The sequence below is a fragment of the Centroberyx gerrardi genome, chromosome 5, assembly GCF_048128805.1.
Source record: "Centroberyx gerrardi isolate f3 chromosome 5, fCenGer3.hap1.cur.20231027, whole genome shotgun sequence".
In the NCBI taxonomy this organism is placed as follows: domain Eukaryota; kingdom Metazoa; phylum Chordata; class Actinopteri; order Beryciformes; family Berycidae; genus Centroberyx; species Centroberyx gerrardi.
In genome coordinates this window covers 29,968,936-29,989,184 of record NC_136001.1, presented here as the reverse complement: position 1 = coordinate 29,989,184, position 20,249 = coordinate 29,968,936, and the positions used below count along the sequence as shown (strand labels likewise).

General features: G+C 43.3%; 1 protein-coding gene across 1 annotated transcript in view; it reads right to left on the bottom strand.

Annotated features, from left to right (window-relative positions):
• Positions 1–417: 417 nt before the first annotated feature.
• chl1b (cell adhesion molecule L1-like b) overlaps positions 418–20,249 on the bottom strand; it is a 33,918-nt gene continuing 14,086 nt past the window's right edge. The window contains exons 10-26 of the mRNA XM_078283540.1: positions 19,808–19,939; positions 18,847–18,987; positions 17,683–17,794; positions 17,216–17,382; positions 16,968–17,133; positions 16,755–16,879; positions 16,312–16,413; positions 15,758–15,955; positions 15,461–15,531; positions 14,411–14,633; positions 13,275–13,390; positions 12,803–13,007; positions 12,548–12,670; positions 9,537–9,716; positions 4,220–4,351; positions 3,283–3,355; positions 418–1,987 (exon numbers count right to left, since the gene is read on the bottom strand). Of these exons, the coding sequence (XP_078139666.1) occupies positions 1,783–1,987; positions 3,283–3,355; positions 4,220–4,351; positions 9,537–9,716; positions 12,548–12,670; positions 12,803–13,007; positions 13,275–13,390; positions 14,411–14,633; positions 15,461–15,531; positions 15,758–15,955; positions 16,312–16,413; positions 16,755–16,879; positions 16,968–17,133; positions 17,216–17,382; positions 17,683–17,794; positions 18,847–18,987; positions 19,808–19,939 (2,471 nt within the window). The 3' untranslated portion in view covers positions 418–1,782. The remainder of the gene's footprint in view (positions 1,988–3,282; positions 3,356–4,219; positions 4,352–9,536; positions 9,717–12,547; positions 12,671–12,802; positions 13,008–13,274; positions 13,391–14,410; positions 14,634–15,460; positions 15,532–15,757; positions 15,956–16,311; positions 16,414–16,754; positions 16,880–16,967; positions 17,134–17,215; positions 17,383–17,682; positions 17,795–18,846; positions 18,988–19,807; positions 19,940–20,249) is intronic.

The following is a 20,249-nucleotide window of genomic DNA, read 5'->3' as shown; positions in this document are numbered from 1 at the left end:
TCTCCTTCATCCAGAGTCTGCCTGAACCCTCTCCTTTGATTCCTCATGATTCACTCCTGCGGCAAAAGTATTGTCAAACAAGACGCTAACCTTGGAGACAGGCTTGACCCTGGCATGACACCTTCTTTTTAATGCCAGACTGCCTTGCCTACCTACATACCTTTAAAATGACAACAATTTACCAAACATTTTCCTTTTTATTCAGAGGGTGCTTTTAACAAGCGCTGCATTCTCTTCGGTGATATTTTAAGGTCGACATTGGAGGTAAAAAGGTAGTTAAAAAGATGGCTTAGTGTTCTCAGTGTGACATATGCATCTACTGGGATAATGAACAGTATGTGTAGAGCAGATTTCTGTTAATAATCTACCTTCAGTGATGCCTGTGGCCTAATAGGCAGTCAGACCATTACCAGGGGGTAAGAAAGTAACGCAATTTAATGACATCAAAAACACCAATCAACATTCTTAACATGCAATGGCTGAATTTTTACAAAAGTTGCAATTTAGCTGATTGCGGTGCTAATGTTATTCTCGATGAACATGATAATCATGTTTTGAATGCCGGTATAGCTACAGTGATAAGCAGTGTCTTGTTAAGACTGATGTAACATTAAGATATACTGTAACTAGCAGGGCTGGATAATCAGATTACATGCATCCAGATTACAGTAATCTGGCTACAGAGAAATCCATGATCCATTACAGTTACTATAAAACACTGTAATAAGATAGTTACTTTAGAAAAAAAAGGCTACTTGTATTACTCAGACATGTTTTTAGGGGAAAAAATTACAGAAAAAAATATCATTTGTGTCATCTCTTGAAATAATGGTTAATGGTAGGGGCAGTATTGTAATAGCCTAACACTATTCAGTCTTTAAACTGCAATAAATCGTGTAATTTAATATTCTGTACATTCTGAAGGCAAAGTGACTGTTGGAGTGGTCCAGTGAATTATGTTACAAGTTGATAGCAATCTGTAATGGATTTGATTTGTCCCAAGTCTGGTTTCTAATATCGCAGAAATCTGAAATAGCACTGATTTAGATTTGTGATGCATACTGTCCAATGGTTTCTTGGCGAATACTTTTAAACAAGGCATAACACCTAAAAGATATTGCCTTCCAACATCACAAGGAGATTCATGATTCAGAATAGATGTTTATGATATGTATTTAGCCAGTGTCTAAATTGCCTTGTTATTAAGTCAGGTATAAAACCACAGGAGAAAATAAGTTAATAAACAACCTTTGTACACATCTTACATCATATTTAATGAATCCATTTCAAATATAAAATGTCAATATTTGCTTCAATTGAAAAATATCAACTTGGTATCCCCACATTAGATTTGTTGTCTGCTACAAGATGACATCAGAGGCAAAGCTGCATAAAATGATGTGCAACAAGGAATGGAGTTTTTTTTTTTTCTTTTCCTTCTTAACATTCTTACAAACAGTACTATAGCTGCTATAGCTGCATTTACAAAAAAGAAAAAAAAATCCAAGCTCTCCAATTTTCCTCGTTTTTTTTTTTTGCAGTAATAAAAAACACTCCACACATACAATATACAGAATATATACACATTATTTAGTAATGGCCATTCTGTTACAACTTGATAAAACAGAGCTTTATAAAATGAGGATGGCAGTGCAGTTGACAGTGACACATTACATTTGACACAAAAACTGTGGATAATGTCTTTTTCCCTCATTTATTTGTTCCTCCCAGCAGATTTAATGAAAATGGTTGTCCAGGAAGGATGGATGGCGGTTCCGCTCCTCACGCCGGGGTTTGAGCGGTGGCTTTGATCTCGGCCGACACCCTCTTCTCCTTTCGACCGGCGTACTCCCCGATAAAGGAGCCGTCCTCGTTGAACTGAGCGTCCTCGTCGCCGTAGTCCACCAGGCTGTCCCCGCTGTCCCCCGCTTTGATCTCTCCGCTCAGAGAGCGTTGGCTGCCCTTCAGCGGCTTCTCATCGTTGTCGCTGCAACGACACAGCGGAGGCACAGTGGATTTAGAATCACCTCATTTCACCCATGGCTTCACTCTATGGCTTATTGGCGAGGACGGGGCGCGGGCTCCGGCTATCGGAGCCTCTACGATGAGCCCCTGTGATTGGCAATGGCGCTTACCTCTCGCCGAACAATGGGGAATAATCGCACAAATGCACGGGTCGAGACAGTTTTTAATTGTTAACGCTAGTTGTGCATCAATGCATTTGACAAAGCGATGATTGGGAGAGAAATGGGATATTGAAGGGGACATTAAACCCGTGCCGATGTCGAGGCTGCACATGCTGCAATCCTATAATGCATTTTGACTGGGAGATGTATTAACACTAGAAAGGCCAAGGGGATTTAGGGGCTCTAAGAGGCAGCTAACAAGCCGTCAATGAAAGGGAGTAAATACAATTGTATCTACTGTTTTCTTGCATTATTTAGAAAATCTAACAACACTGGTTTGTATAGAACGTGTGTCTAAGAAAGGTCAAGGACTGCATCTTGGCCTTTCTAGTGTTAAATGGTCAGTGATAGAATATGATTAACTCAAGGTGTCGGCAGCAAGCAGCAATCACAAAGCGGGTTAATATACGTCTTATAGTAGAGTTCATGGAGCCTTTATTTTGAAAAACACTCCATGTGAATTCCTGTCACCTTGGAGTTACTTCTGACCGCGTCACATCAAGATTTGTTGTGGTGTGCAGATTTCGCCGATTGGAGAGTTACACTGCGAGTCGTACTGTGGTAGACTGTTATGAATTGGACCACTAACGGATTAATGAAACGTGCCCAGATATTACTGCCCCGGAGATGAGCTGCTTTCAATTACGCTGATTGGTTTTACCCTCCTGCTGTGTGCTGGGCAGCCTTCATTTAGCTCCATCCAGAAACAAAACAGCACCATCTGAACAATGAGGCACTTCCACTTTAATGCGATTTCTACCACCAACACCAACACAGCACTGAGTCGAAAATCACAACGCCCTACAAAGGAAGGGTGTCACTCTGATGCGTAAACAGCAACACGGGGATCCTATTGCTGTTTATCACATACTTTGGGAGTTACTCAGCCCATCAAATGTCTCGAACAGGGGTGTCTGTGAGGGTCCACGCAAACCTCATGCATGTGGGGTTGTCTTTTCAACCAGGGGAGAAATGCAGAGACAGAATTATTACAAGAGCATAAAAAGGCAACGGCCGACCAGCATAGCACGAAACCGCACTGTTGCGCATGAATTGCAGCGAGGTGGTGAAATAGCGCTCCAAGGGTTAAGCTTACCTGTATTCACAAAATGTGTCGTCATTCATGCCTTGGGATTCCACGTCTGGGTGAAGGTCTTCTTTCTCTTTTACTGCTCACAAAATGGAGACACAATATTAGCGATTTCCTCAAGAGACGCCTGCCAATGAAGATCAGCGTGTCTCTTGATTGTGAAGCTGTTTGAATATGCTCTACTCTCATTCCCCTGCGCTTTTTCACTGAATAAAAGTTCAGGGTAGACTTCTAAAACAGCAGCATAATGATGCATTTTCAAAGTAAAAGTGTTAGTATAAGAGAATAAACGACAATTTTATATGCAGTGCTATGTTTGATAAGAGCAACACAAGACTTGTGACAAATGAGAGAAAAGGTGATAATGAGAACTTAATGAGAGAAAAAAAAATGAATGAAAGAAGGACAGAGCTTTGGTGTGTTTTGGGTCTTTTTCCGCTGACGTGTGAAGCGATAGCTGCCCAGGCGACAACCTGGCGGCCATTAGCTGTGAATAATAAAGCTGATAAGGGCTCTCATGTCCCCAATAAGAGGAATAACATTAAGATACCACAGAGCTTATGTCATCATTCCCTGCGCAGCCACCCTGTGCAACATTTGCATACTGCCTCGGCGCGGGCTGCACATTGTTTAGGCTGCTGTTGGAAAACTGCGTATCTAAATAATGCAAAATTCAAATGTCGTAAACAGAAACGCACATTTTCCTATCAATACACGATCCCATTTTTCTGTATAAATTTGCATTAAAATGATCCTGCGGTGCGACGCCTATTTGTAAAAAAAAATAATATATCAGCTTACATATTCCTGTAATGGCTTCCAGAATGATTTATAATTTCTTTCATAGCGACAAACACCTAAATGGAAATATAATGACGCTTGCAGCAGCAATTAGTTAGTATTCAGGCGGTGTGGTGGCGTGCGATTGTGAGTGAACACCTACCGGAATACTTCCCTCCTTTATTTCTGTTGACAAAGCAGGCGATCAACACAATGAGCGTGAGGAGAGCGATGGCACACATCAGCCCGATAAACCAGCCCTGGGTGGATATTCCTCCGTGGATGCTGGCCAGACCTGAGGAGAACAATACCCGGTGACTTTGACTCGCCTTGGCCTTTCATCGGGACACTTGATTGAATGTTTACATCGACAGAGCCTATCTGATGCAGAGGCAGAGGTGGCGGCTGCGCGGCTGCAATGGAAACGCTCCAAAATTAATATTAAACAGCTAATCCGCTTGTCTAATTAATCAAGTAAGGAACGCTGTACAAATGTAATTCCTCTCAGAGAGTCCACACGGCTAAATCAAATCCTAGCGAGGCAGGGGAGGGCCACGCGCGCTAGCTTGAGCCACCTTTCAAGGACGCCCCCGGGTGCGTCTGCACTCTGCTCAATGAGAAGTCAGTTAGTTTTGTTGGGAGTTTTGTTTTGGCGTCCCTCCTCACCTTTGGACCTGGTCCTGATAACATCTTCAAAAATACTAGAATTATCAACCCAGTTGTTAGTCATAAGGCGCACAGTGTATTCAGTCCCAGCTTCGAGGCCCTCAATGATGTGGAAAGTCTTAGAGGTGTTTACCGGCTCTGATATCTTCCAGTTACCTTTACCTATGCAGAAGGTGAATGATCAGGATGGGTTAGTAGGAGAACACACATCTAGTATTAATTAGAGTATATATGAATCAAAAGACATGAATGACTATTTCAGACATAACACACAAGGTTACAGATGTTAGTTGTAGCGCCTACAGCAGGCATTTCAACATACAGTAGCTTTGAAACTAAATCATTCTGACATAGTCCAGAAATTCACAAGGGAAGAAAAAGTAATATAGGCTTACGGTTGTTCATATATGCAATATAAAACTCTGAATCCGTGTACTCTCTTCCAGGAATCCAGCTGATATTTGCAAAGTTGTCACTAACAGATGAGCTAATATTCAACAGGGCCGGGACTGACAGACAATGAGAGAAGATGAGAAAGAAGAGAAATTGCAGAGAAGGGTTAGTAGAGGACCGAGCAGATCAAAGCCATCATAGAAAGGGTTGAGGGTGTTGGTATTACACAGTAAAGGATGTTCGCATCACACCCCCCCTGTGAAAGTGTCAGGCATGCACTTCTGTTCCCTAACACTGTTGTGAGGAGACATCAATTAGGTCTAACAGAAGAGACATCAGGTGAATCTCACAACAGCGCACGACAAGACTGATGTGGATATGGAAATGGAATCACAGGTGGCGCCGGCGAAGCTAAATGAGAATCTATAGATAAAACAAGCAACCACTGAGGTCTTCAGATAGTTTGATGTGAAAACAATAAGGGGGAACTACCATCCGCGCTGCATTTTGAATGATATTTGCATCGTCTTTTCCACTTATTTCATGCTGCGTATATTGAATATTTTTGGTATATTGTCATTTTGTACATACGCTGCATTCACGTTGCCTATGTATCAGTAAGTTCTACTGTTATTTTGCACACCCTCATACTTTTTAATTCATACATTTTTGTTAAAACATTAATTTTAGTTCGTGTTGAAATTGTCAGTTGAGTATGTTTATATTCTATTTGTTATTTATGCTCTATTTTTCTTTGTTGCATCCTATTCTTTGCTGCTGCAATGACCCAATATTCCCATGGGGCCCATTGGAGTTTCATCTTCTCTTCAGTTAATGCGCCTTTTGTGTATGCGAGCCATGTAAAATCCTTGACTGGCCTTTAATAATCATCTGTGTATTTTTTTTTTTCATTTGCTTAACCATTAAAAAGTTCTGACAGAGTTCATCTGCACCAAACTTCTTCTAAACACAAACATGCCAGGCGATGAAGCCTCTGTGCGTTGATACACTGACAGAAAAGACGACGCTAATAATAATAGTGAATAATGTGCAACGTTCCTATGAGAAAAGTATACTTTGACAGCAGCTGTCCGAGCCAGTCAACAAAGCGCAATCCACTTCATTTCCCTATGGCAAACATGCAAATCTTCCACCGTGTCTCCAGCTCAGGTGCATTATTTGCTCAGGTGATAATTCAGTACACAAGGACACCTGCGTCTGCGGTGCCCATCCCAACCAGCGCAAATGACATCGTCTGACTAATGTTGATGGATTAGTCTGCAACTATGGTAATTCCCATCATTGGCATTGTACGATGACTTCGAGTGACATAGGGCCCCAGACTAAAAATATCCCAAGGCCGGCTGGTGTGTTTTGTCACCGCTCTCTTCAGCCGGCTATTAAATGCTGCAGAAAGCAGCTGCTCGCCCAGCAGGGAGCTGATGCCCTGGAAGACGCCCCTTCAAAGTCAGGAGGCTTTTTAAAAGGAGAGGCCGCAAAATATTCTGATATAGGAGGCTTTCAACAGCTTCCACTTATCCACTTATCTCAGCGTCCTGTAAATATCACCCTCTCAGTACGAGCTCACACCTCCCTAACGTGGCCCAGGAGGACGTTTCCCCTCACTATTTTCTCTCGGCTCGGATGCTGCCGCGGACGTCTCCTTGTCCCAGAGCAGCACTGCTGTTTACCCAGTTGAAGATTACATGGAAATGTCAGGTGACTGTTGGGTCAATACATTGCCGTGTACAGGGGGGACCGGGGCCCAACAAATCAATCATTGACAATTAGACATATTTGTCCCGTTCAAATGACTACACACTATAGCCCACACCTTTGGGTCGGGGTATAGATCTGGTCGCATGGATTTCCCCATGGTATAGCGAGAGAAATGAATAAGGTTTTTCATCAGCATGCACTTGTCTCCTACCAAACAATTCAATGGATCTGTTATCCGGTGAACTATAAGCACGACCATAACTGTTTATTTCCTCCATATTTTTTCACAGTTCATCTTTCTCTGTGGCTTGATGCTGTAGCCGTGGTGTGTTTGAATGTGCTGCAGCTCTACCTATGGTGGAACGAGTGGGTTTGGCCACGGGGGACCTTGTAGTGCTTGAAGGTGAGGGGGAAGCTGACTTGCCTGAAAAGAAAGACAAATCTTGTGGTTATCAATTTGGATTGGAGCGTGGGACGCTACAGTCTAGCGGGGAGTTAGTGTTAGCACACATGCTATCTGCAGCTAGGAGGCTAGTGCTCTACAATTAGTGGCTCAACAAGAGGACTAGACGTCTACAACAGTGAAACAAACAGCAAAAACTACTATCATCAATATACATTTCATGACATTCGTTCATAAAGCAAGGCGAGAGGCTGTGATTTTTCATTTGACTTTGTGATCCTGTGATCTCGTCGTGACTCCAATTCTATTCACGTTTCTTTTTGCAAATAATTAAATGGAAGAAGGATGGCTGGCTGGTGCCCTCCTGAAATGAAGCTCTTAGAGCATCATTTGTTTCCACTGCTTGTGTTATACATGTGGCACCGAGTCTGCTGTTGCTAGGATAAAAGTCAACATTCGTTTACAGTCACTAATGAGCCAAGATTAATATGAATTTATAATTAGGTTACTCATTACCATTGCTATTGCAGAGGAAGCCACAAACTTTATCTGAGAAGAAGTTGACATTTTTCTAATGAAAGGAGGCATCAGAGTGCTCTCTGCTGATGGCAAGGGCAAACAGCAGACAAGGTCAATTATCCACAGATGAGCGGAGTGTCTGGATCTTTTTAATTCTGCATTTACAAAATATCACATGTCTTAGTTGTTTAAGACTCAAAACCCTACAGTTTACTCAACAACGGCCACCAGACCTGTCCACATTTCTAAACTCTAGCCATGCAGTCAATAACTAATTAATCTACTTATGACAGACTGTTGAACACGTCATATCAACACACAGCAATAATGTTTTGCAAATTTAGAAATATGTCAAAAAAATCAAATATTAAGGCCGCAAAGTAAAGGGTTATCATGCCATTTATTTTAGCACAGTTAATTCAAAGTTTATGGTGCATATATAGATATATCCAGTATGTGTGGTTATGACCTGCAACAGAATCTGACAATTAAATGTCTAACCCTATATGAACACAGATCTACATACTGAGGCCAACAGTGGAAACCCAAATGGAGGCTGGAGGAAAAAAAAAAAGAGGAAAAGCAATACATTGCTAAGCAGACATGGAGAATTGTTTCATTTACACACACACATACAGCGCACGCACACACATTTACAATATGTATGATCAAAGGTAACACCAAAAGCAGTACATGTGTTTTTAGTAGCGTAAGAGAAAGTGAGAAGAGAATAATTAACAAGGCACTACAAGACGCCGACACACACAAACGGTGATAGTGCAGTTGGCATGAATGAGTTTTCATGCTCAAATCTGAAGCGTCTCCCACACACAGGCAACGAGAGCTCCGCAAGTCTCCAGTTCAATACACACAAATGAGAGTCCTACTCCCTCTAATCATTTTTCCTGGCTTTTCAGCATGCAAACAAACAACCCCTAAGAGCCAATTAAGTTTCTTTCTGTGATTGTGAGAATTCTTCCAGCAAATACTACATAATCGTTCCCGTATTCAGCACCTGCATTTTTAAACACAAGTACTGGGCGGTTTGTTTTTGCGCGGCTATATGCTGCCTTTGTCTGAAAGAATGGTGCTTTATGGTTCATTATATTTTTATGGAAAAGGGGAGACGATTAAACGTCACCCATATCTGTCGCTGCAGTCCATTTTACTGACACTCACGTAAATCCGCGTAAAGTTTCCTATTTCATTTCGGTCTAATCATTCATGCCACAGCCTACAATCTCATAGACACTTGCCAGTTGAGGTATGGTATGCCTCAACAAATGACATATAATTGAAAAGAAAAGATTACATGCTAGAAGCCAGCTCATTATGATTATTTACCCACCAACTCTTTCATGATTACACAATTCAATATCAAAACCTTCAGTTTCCCCCTGCTCAAAGCAATTTTCTTTCTTAGCTGATTGTTTCATAGCTCACACTCTCCGTCCAATCAATAAGCACTTGCTCTCTCATGACAGTGACAAATGAAAACCTCCTCTACACCGGTATGAAATTGTTTATCCACAAAAATTACTTACATGGAGATATGAAAAGCTTGGCTGCCCAGGCATATATCATATTCCCCAACTTCAATGCCATTTTGAAATACTGGAATGGCTTTGTCACCGACTTCACTTACCCTGAATCCTGCACCTCAAAGCCCATCTGTGTTCTCATCACCTCGCCTAGCAACTGACGCACCCACCCACACACACACACACACACCTATCCAGACACACACCACCCGGCCAACTGGATACCCTCTGTCACTCACGTGCTTCTGGCGTGGTGGTGCACTCCTCGCTGACAACTGGTCCGCAGCCCATCGTGGTGCAGGAGCGCAGGTACAGCTTGTACTTGCTCACGGCCTCCAAGTCGCGCAGGATCCACTGGGTGGTGTCGGGGTTGCTGATGTCTACGGTCTGCAGGTTCCCCACCTCCTCTGTGTCGTTGACTAAACACACAAATTGCAGAAGGATTAGACCTGGAAATTTGGATCTTATTTACACCTGGTATTAAAGGGGCAATAAGTACTATTATTTTTACTGCCCTGGAGCGTAAATGATAGGGATTCTGATCAATACCGATGAGTCAACGATTGCTGTACGTTGCCAGGTGATGAGATTTCTAGCTTTCAGAATCACTTTCCGGCCCTGTGCTCCGCCTTGGAACAAAAACTCTCCACACTGACTGGTATCGCATGATATTTCAGCTACGATGGCTAAAAAGCCTCGAGCTCAAGCCAAAAAAGCAAATGATGAAGCAGTATTATTACAGTATTTTGCATCATGATGAATTACCTCTTTGCTAGACATTTCGGTTGGATCCTTGCTATAATTTGCTATCTTACTCCTGTGCCCTATATGCCATCATCTATCTGATTCCATGTGTTATATGTGTGTATTTCTTGTTTTCTGCATTCCGTCCACATTGTTATCAGATGTAATTTTTCCAGTTGGGGAAGTGCCGCGTATTTTCAATGTCTCTGTAGTAGGAGGCAACAGAGAACGAGAAGTATTGGTCTACATTTCTAGCAACTGTCCAGTTTTGGCTGGACAGTGCTGTCGCCCCACACTGCTATCAAAAATCAAGTTTATTCTTGGCTCCTCAGAATGGTCCATTTTTGGACCATGGTGCTGGCAGGCCGGTGGAGAGCAGAGGGCACGGTGATGATGTTTCTACGCTGTGGGTGGATACTTTCTCACTAATAGGAAAACACTGTAGGGATTGCATCTACACCTGGCTGAATCTGGCTGAGATCCGATCACAATGCCAGCCAGGCCGGAGGTGATCTGGCATATCCCATCATATTCCAAATGCAATGTGTGCTGTGTGTGTGTTTACATCTTGCATCAATATGCATTTTTCCTTATGCAAATTAGGGTGCAGATTATCCTGTAGTGTGAATGGGCTCAGGGCTGCAGACTTTGGGCCTCCTGACAACTCCAGACCAAGATCTTTTCAAACGTGTTTGACTTCGTCAAGCACAGTCTCGTTAGGCTTGTGTAGTGTGAAGCGGTCCAAGACTGAAATCTGAGAGTGATGGTGGCAACAGTCAATGGGAGTTTAGCTCTAGGGGGAAGAAAGAGTGAATGAACTGGAAGAAAAATTGCTTTTATCAGCAAGAACTCCCACTTACGTAGATATTTTACATCAGCAGAGATTCCCAACTCCACTTGCTCCATTCTCAAGAAATTGCTATACAATTGTAATTTGCAGGAATACAGTACATCTCATATAAAACAGTATAAAATGGAATCAATCTGCGTAAGTATACAATTACAAATTAAGTGAAAGAAAGCTCTTACAAAATTCTTCATCAGTGTTATCCTTATAATGATGTCACTTATAATAACGTAAACTTAAGCTTCTGTGCCACGGAGCAAGAAACAATAGAAACACTATTTTGTAATTGTATTCACAGTAAAGTGTTCTGGACGAATGGGGAAATGTTTTTGCATGCCAGAAGTGGATGATACTGACGGGCTGATGTTAAAAAGGCCAATATTGGTCCAATATATCAGCAGCCTGTTGTATTGGGGAACTGATATAAAGGTTAACCCTAATCCAGATCAGGATATGCAGGTACAGGTTACATTTAACACCAGGTGTAAATGGAGTCCTTGTTCAGCATTTAGTAGGATCTTCTGTGACGCAGCAGCAATTAAGTCAAAGGCAGTTTCGCTGATCGTCCTTGGGGACAGCCTAATAGACTCTTTTCAAAATAGTCTATACAGACAATGTTCAGTCAGTTATATGATGTTACAACAGGCCTTCCTATGAAACTGTGAGATGTGAAGCTACTAAGGGCCGTTGTGAAGACGGGCTTCGCCCCGGAACAGCTGTGCTGCAGCGTTGAGATTCCACTGGTGTCGCTGGTGCCATACTGACAGCTGGCTGCATTATCCTCAACATTTCACACACGACTTCCTTCAAGGGGACTTCAAAAAAGTCGCACTTGAAAGAGTCCATCAGCTTTATTGCACTGGCACAATGAAAACGTCCTCTCCTGAAATACTGTATGACATTTGGCCCTCTTGTGCAACCGCCAAATCAAACTCAATTAGCCGGGAAATGCAACACAAAGACGTTGTTGGAAGTTAGTCATTAGCCTCATCATTACTTTTGTTTAAGGACAGCAAAGCGCGCACACACGTGATATTTCTTCCGTGATGGTTTCCCCCTGGGACTGTGAGCCGTGGTGATGACGTCCCGTGTGGATGGGATGGGGTCAGTAACACTGGACCTTAACTGGCTGTGACACAGTGGCCTTGCTCAGCACTGCCTGAGCCAAGATCATGATCCACAGGCCAGTGGACATCACTCTGACATGTTTCCTATACACACACTCTGACCTCACTTTGACCCCGGCCCTATTAGAGCTACACAATGATTTTCCTGTCCTTGCTGAGGATCATGGGTTAGGCAATCAACAGTGAGCCACAGATCCACCACCTTGCTTTCCTGATACACTCCAAACACTACTGCACACACTTGCCTGTGTCACATCCAACACAACATGAGGATGTCCATCTCAAACAGTGAGGCTATTCAGTTCTCAAACTGAAATGTCAATATATGGTCTGTGTTTTTAGTAGGTAGCCAATTTCCTTTTTCTTGAGCAGGTGCAGGCTAAACAGGAACAGTGTGATATCAACAGTATTAAACACAACAGGACAACATTATCTCCTAGTGGCAAGATGGGGGCATCACCAGTCAATCTGAGCACTGATGTTTCTTTAATGCTGGTCACTGAAGTTAGGCATAAGGTGTACAGATACATACTCAGCTGATACTCCAGGAGGTAGCCGGTGAGAATCCCATTAGGCTCCAGTGGAGGGGCCCAGGCCAGAGAGACAGTATGCTTCTGTACATCTGTGACCCTGAAAACAGGATTTTTCTCAGGGACTGTGGGGGCAAAAAAGGTAATACACACAGTAAGCAGTCGAATTCTGCAACCCAGTTTCCCTGGCTATTGTTAGATTTTCCCTTCAGTAGCTGTGAATCAATAAGCTCCACGCTGTTTTTCCACAATCCTACCTCCCTCTGGGGTTTTGAAGTTGACGGGATGGCTGCCGGGTCCGTTGCCCCGCCCGTTGAAGGTCATGACAATGAGGCTGTACTCAGAGAAGGGCGTTAGTCCTGGCACCATAGCGTGGCTCCGGTCCCCGGGGATCGCCAGTGTATGCTTGTCTCCGTGGCTTTTCTTCGAATTTGCCAGACTCCGCAGACGCCACCAGTTTACCTACATCAGACAAGGAGACGCACAGCGCCGTGCTCAACAGTGGCTGCTAGAGATCAGGCTTACAGATCATACATATGTATATGCGGGAGAGAATATTGAATGAGTTATTGTATTTTTTTTTTTTTCCTGGTGGTCTGTGCAGGAGAACATTGAGCTGCCAAAGGAAGGGAGACAGAGTGGGGTGAGGGAAGCCAACAGGTAGAGCAAGGTCAGGGTCGTTCCTTTTAAACTGTGTCTAAAAGCAAAGGGCTGTTTTTGAGGTATTACCCTGTAGCCTCCCAGATGTCCATGCAACTTGTCCTTGTGTACACGCGTCCAGCTGACCTTGACCACCGAGTTGTTCATCACCTCCACAGCTACATCATCAGGTGCGGCAGAGGGAACTGCACAGGCAAACACACACACACACACACACACACACACACATTAGAATCTATGCTGCCAGTAAGTCATGGAAAAACAGACAGAATGATGAGTCAAGCCAGTTGTATCTGATTGACCAGTTTGACTCATCATACTAACATACTGTATCTAAAATGATTCAACAGCAACTAAACAGTCAACAAAGCAACAGCTTAACATGATATAAACATCAGACAGTAAGACAAAAAACACAAATACAAACACCAGTTTGTGACTAGCTACATTCAACACCTATTAGGGATTCATAGCCAGTCAAATAAGGACTCTACCTACAGTAACAAAAGGTACTATAAAACGATCAAACTAAAGGGAATAAGCATTTTCTATGAGCCATGACCTGAGGTGACCTCCTGGGGGCAACTCCAAAAGAAAGCTAAACATAGGAAATAAAGCAAATAATTTCTACAGACTTGCCCAAAATACTTGCTTTTCTCTTGAGAAAAGGCAATTTCTATACAGTGGGTACATAACCTTGACACATTCTAAAGGCCTAAAAGCTTTTAACAAAGTTAAAAAGCATTTTACAAAGTCTAAAAGCCGGAAGCATCAAAGTTTAGCAGAAAGAAAGGCGATGTGAATAAAATCAGACCAATGTGTTCAAACCCAGCTGGTTTGTGATGCTTTATACCAAAGGATATGAAAGGGACAAGAGAGGTAAATAGCTCTAACGCCGGTGAGTCCAGCTTTCTCTGAATGGGGTGCTTGCTTGCTGATGTTCAGGACAGTTTGTCTTTTGCTCTTAACTTTCGATTTGTTATTTCTGTGGGTGGAGAAGATTTCCTGCCAGTGTCCATATCCGACACCAGAATTTATTTGGGCAGATGGGGGTGAATCTATAACATCTCAGTTATGGGGGATGGACCTGCCGGAGCTTTCCATTGACAAAATGTCTTCTAAAGAAAAATGTTAAATTCCTTTGTAATAAAGTCACATAACTTGCGGGTGTGATATCATTATCTCGACAAAAGATCGCCACTCACAGTCCTCTCCTGAGTAGCCGGTCACTATTTTGGGTTCGGGAGCCCAGCCCTGGCGGTTCCTGGCTTGGATCTTGATCTCGTAGGGTACGAAGGTGGGAGTATCCTTCACTACAAATGAATGCCTCTTCACCGTGTGTTCCTGCCAGTCCTCCTCCACATCCTGCCGCCTGTAACTCACCTTATACTCAAGCCCAGGGCCGTTGTGTTCAATGGGTAACAAGGGCTGAATGATGGAAAAGGGAAAAGAAACAGCAAAAAAAAAAAAAAAAAGTAAGAAAAATGATGTGGTGGCTTTCACAGGGACTTGAACAATTGCATAAGAAGCTTTCTGTATTTCACTGCTCAATGTCACAGCTTCCGTGGGATTACTATGACAAGCTAGCCAAGTGAACTGTACTTGGAAGTCTGACAGTGTTTTATCCTACTATCTAGTAAAACAATGGAACAATTGACTTGGTCCAGCGGCGAGACGTTCCTTTGATACAGGGTCTGCTAAGACATCGCAGATGAAAAGATTTCTCTCCTCACAGAGGTCTGACCACGAGAAATAGAATGAGATACCATTACCCACAAAAGCAAATCATTAACAGTGGGAGAGCTCATGAATCTAGGATTTTGGGGCTACATTACCATGACAGGGCAACCAGATAATAAATGAAGGAGAGATTCATCTCTCTACAATAAAGCAGAATATATTACTGTACGTGTTAAAAGAAAAATCTCCTTTTCATAGATTTCCCTTTCTCTTTCTAATCAAAGCAGCACAACGGGCAGCTTTCATTGAAAACTCATTCAGAGTGATCCCAGAAAATAGCTTTTCTGAGGATGTGAACCGCAGAATGAAATATCAAAAGTAGAACATTTCTATTTCATAAATTCCTATTGATAATTGCGTATGAAACATTGATAAAACCTCATCTCTGTTCTGTCTTAGAGAGATTCTTTGATTTCCTCAAAACTGTAGCAGATGTGAATAATTCACTATTCTGAGGTAGCCCACATTACAGTTTGCAGTAAAGGGATATTAAAGGCCCATACTCCATTTCTTACCTCCCAGTTGATATCCATTTCATGTGGCAAATGACCTTCGATTTTGATATTTTCAGGGTTCTTGTCAGGGGCTGCGGAGAAGAAGAAATATAGATTTTGTCGGCATTGGAGTTGTTAGTGGAAGAAATCTCCAGTGAAATGGACACACAAGGGACCTGATTTTCAACAAGAGTGGAATCAATTATGTACCGGGTCTGAGTGTTTTAAAGTTCAGAGAGCGGCAGTGTTGGCAGTTCAAGTAGCCTAGAGGACCTTATCAAGAAGTAGAATAAACAATGAGAGAGGGAGGCCTCGGACCTGCCGGGGGGGTTTGGTATCTCTGTGTGGGCTCGCTGGGACGCCCCCTGCCTACAGCGTTGACGGCGGCCACGCGGAAGCGGTAGTCGACGTGGCCGTGAAGTTTCAGGGTGGCCGAGCCGTGCTTCCCGGGAATCCTGAGCAGCTCCTTCCAGTTTCCCGGCTCCCGCTGGCTTTCCTCGTACTCGATAATGAACTCTGTTGACAGGCGGAAAGACAATCAGAGCGGTCCCTCACCGCCATGGTTCTTGCCAGCGGATTGCTTATCTAACCACCAGCTGTGCAGCAACCTCCTCAGACCCTGCTTTGGGCTTGCATATTGCTCAAGGAGACAAATCATAATTTATGCTTGGATGAATCAATAATGGACTCCGATTTTATAAGATAGTACCAAGCACAACTAAGTCCATTTCCATGAAGGATGATGCTAAGCGGCCAAAAGATTTGTGTGCCATATTACTACCAGAGACTGCTAATACTGCAAGAGGCACTGATTCGGTATAGTCGGCCTGCTATATATACAGAGATATAGCACACTTGGATGCTCCTATTACCAGTGGTTGAGCTGTTGTGATCATCCCCGGGGATCCATTTCAGCTTCGCACTTCTGCTCTTGTGTTCGGATAGTACCAAGTTCTCAGGTGCATCGGGGACATCTGAAAACCACCACAACAACATGGGTTTGAAAAAGCAGACGCATCAATCTCTGGAACAGAAAGGACAAGGGGTAAAAAAAAAAAAAAAACGTTCCACCAAATTGTCTTGAATGGCAGAGAATGTGGAAGGAGCTGCATCACTGCATCAGGCCAACTATTTCTCCAGATGTCAACAATATTTTTGAAGCGCCGTTGTCAGAAACTACACTGATGAAGTCATGGTCTGCGTGTTCATGTTCTGCTTTGGCTTATTGACATATCGATCCCCGCTGGAATATACAGCACTAGGGGTCACGGATCCTGTTGACCGGAGCAGCCATGTTGTTGATATGTTTGCTCACCCAACACCATGAGCAATGCCGAGGCGGTGTCTTGGTCCACCGGAGTTCTCGCCACACACGTGTACACGCCCTGGTCCCCGTGGCTTACGTTGATGATCTGAAGGATGCCGTCCTCCACCAAGTACCTATTGACAGAAAGAGGCAGACACGATATTGACCCGCACAGACCCAACTTTCCGGCCGCAATGCCGCAAAGAATGTGCCGTCTCCTACCTCGAGTTGTCGGTGTAGTTGAGGGCTATCTCCATATCATCTTTTTCCCACAGGAGCTCAAAGTCGTTGCTGAAGGACTTGTCGTACTCCGCCAGGCATGAGAGCTGGGCCGTGGTACCTATTAAGATCTGCAGGTCCTCCGGGGCCACGACTATTCTAGTGGGATCTTCCATAGACAGAACCATATTAGTTACATTTCACGGACTACAAGCCCGCTGCAAAACGCATTTTCGGGCAGAATTGTTTACCTTTCACGTAGAGCATGGCATCGATAGCGGACGTTCCCTCTGTGTTTTTAGTGTAACACGTGTACTGTCCCATGTCCTCTTTCTCCACGCTGTAGATCTCCAGCGATCCATTCTCGTGAACGGTAAGCCTCGGTCCCTCCACGGACCCCGAAGAGTCATCCTTGCTCCTGTAAAAGATTCAGAGAAACCCATTAAAGTCTCCGCATTCTCTCAGTTCAAATTAAATATGAACACTGCAGCGGTCTAAACGAGTAAACACTGCACTGAGAGAGGAGGGAGAGGGGAGATAAAAGTTGCTGAATAGAACATTAAGAGTGTTGGGTGACAGCGTTACTTTGCCTTGTTTTAAAGAAACAGCGGAGACACCAATAAAGAAACACGCCGTGTACAGAGGGACTGCATGTAACCGGTTGAGGTCTAGTGCTCTCTGCTGGTGCACGGGAGAGGGGAACACACTGTGCACTTACCAGGTGATAGTGGAGGGAGGAGAGCTGAAGACCTTGCAGTGCATGATCACCCCCTTCCTCTCTACAGCGGAGTACTCCTCACCCTCGTTGGTCAAGATCATGGGGGGCAGATCTGTAAGAAGAGGCAGTGGATCTGAGTCGGTGATCTAAGGTTTCAGTTATGACAGAGAGGTGGATGCCTTAATGCTGATACCTTATCATGGAGGCATCCGGGTGTGGTCCTTGACCTTAGAGCCTATATACAGGCTATCAGGAGGCAAAGACGACACTGAGCAACACCAGATTTGCAGTTTTGCAGTTTAAACGAAACAAGAATGGAATGAGGTAGATAATAGCGGCAAAAATGAGGTGACATTACTATTGCCTTTCCTCTGTGTTCATTCTAGGCTTCTTTGTGTAAAAAATGACTGGGCTGTCAGGTTGTCAAAAATGTGTAAATGTGAAAATGAAATCAAAGAAGAAACAATGGAGTAATGAGTTAGCCGGGCGAATGCACCTTATCAGTTGTAGCCAAAGCCTCCCATTAAAATGGTCTGTCTCTCCTAATTGTTTACAAAGGCAGCAGCTGGGACTTAGCATTCAGAGACTGTCCAGCTTTATTAACTCCTGTGTCACCGCGAACAAACTCCCCGCATTTGTGGAAAGCCACGGAGAGCGGCGTTCTTTCTTTCTTTTTATCTGCCACTTGTAAAAGCAGCACATGTTTGTCTTACGGCACCGAAATCAGTACGGAATTGGGGGAACTTGTTAGCATATAAATGGCGGGGAGCTGGCTTGTTGCTCCGCGGGGAGAACAGCTAGCCTGAATGAAGGAGTATGGCTCGCAGACAGCCCTCCTTCTCTGTGCTCCTCAGTGCTTTACGGGCATATGCCAACATCAGCGCCAGCTCTCCAGCTCGACACAACATCACTCAACAGTCTCCTACTGACTAATGACTATGTCTGTCAATTACTCGCAAACAGATGCACTCCACTGCCATTGCTAAGAAACTACTTCAATTCCTTTTTAGAGCAAAATTATTACGCATTCGATTTTCATGCACTTTCAAAGTTTCTAACAAACATATTCATACAAAGTTTTGAGGAGGCTCAGGACTCACTATACACAGAACTTCTAAGCGAGACTCAGAAAGGATTTGGCATGAGTCAAATTGCCATACTTACTCATAATCATGATATTTGCATTGGCCAGAAGGGTTCCATGTCTGTTGGAGGCCTCGCACTGATAGACCGCACTGTCAGACGCTTGGGCATTGTGCAAGAATATGGTATCATCAAACTCTTTTCTGTTGCCTGCTGGTACCTCTGAAATAAACCAAACATTCATTCAGTAAAACACCAATATATAGGTATCATTAGAGCTGCAACAGTGTGTTCAGACTAAAGAGAGGTCATGTAAAACAAGTGTGTATTTTATCTTTTTAAAGTCACAATGAAATTAAACTTTTTTCACCCTGTTAGCTGACTCTCCATATCATACTGTGCAACTATAAATGTCAAAAAATGTACAAAAAAATATATTTTCTCAAGTTTTTCAAAATCCCATTACTTTTACTTCCTGGAAAACAGAATATTTTAGTGGTTACTTTATGGCGTACCAGTAGGTGTATATAAAAATTCCAACCAAAAATGCCATCACAGATCTTTTAACAATCCCCACCTCCACCCTTCCCATCATGTAAAACCTGCAGCTTCACAATTTGCAAACTGACACGAGTGGCAACATCGTACGGTGGTTTGCAAGTTTGGGGACTCACCCCCGCAATTCCTGTTTCCTTTTCCCAAGACACCATGGGTGCATCCTGGTGGCTGGGAATTATTCATTTTGAAGAATCCAGAATTTGTGACAGCTCAAGATTATGCGCAAAGCATTTCACAGTGGATTGCTTCACCAACTACAGCGAGAATACACTGGGCTTCACTGCCTTTCTCTCTCCATGTTTGTTATGGTCCAACCCGCCCACTTTAGAACAGCCCCTCCCTGTGTTAAACGCCATTTAATATGTGGGATTGTGGAACCAAGACACCGTCAAAATGCTGTTTGCTTGTGACTTTAATCACATCAGGCCTGTATAAATAAAGGTTTTACATTGTGAGGCTGAACTGAGGCTGGTTGGGGACTTACCCTCTAGAGGTACTCCATTCACCCTCCATGTTATAGTAGGCTGAGGAGTCCCAGTGGCGGAGCACTTGATGTGCACGTCTGAGCCAATCATTTTGAGCTGACTCTCAGGCTCAAACACCCACTCTGGAGGCTCTGAGAGGACACATCCAGTGACATCAGTATGACATTATCAAACCGATATCTGCTGTAGTGTCAATATAAGACTACGGCAAAGATACTAGGCATACTAGGCCTAATGTCCCGCCATAATCAACATGATGTATTAAACATAATCAGTTATGCTAATTACAGCATTAATAAAGCTAATTGATACATTAATTAGCAAATATTTCTATGTCAATACACTTGTCTTCACATAACACACAATATTAATATGAATTCCATATTTTATAGCATTAAAGGAATAGTTCACCCAAAAATGAAAATTCTGTCATTTACTCAC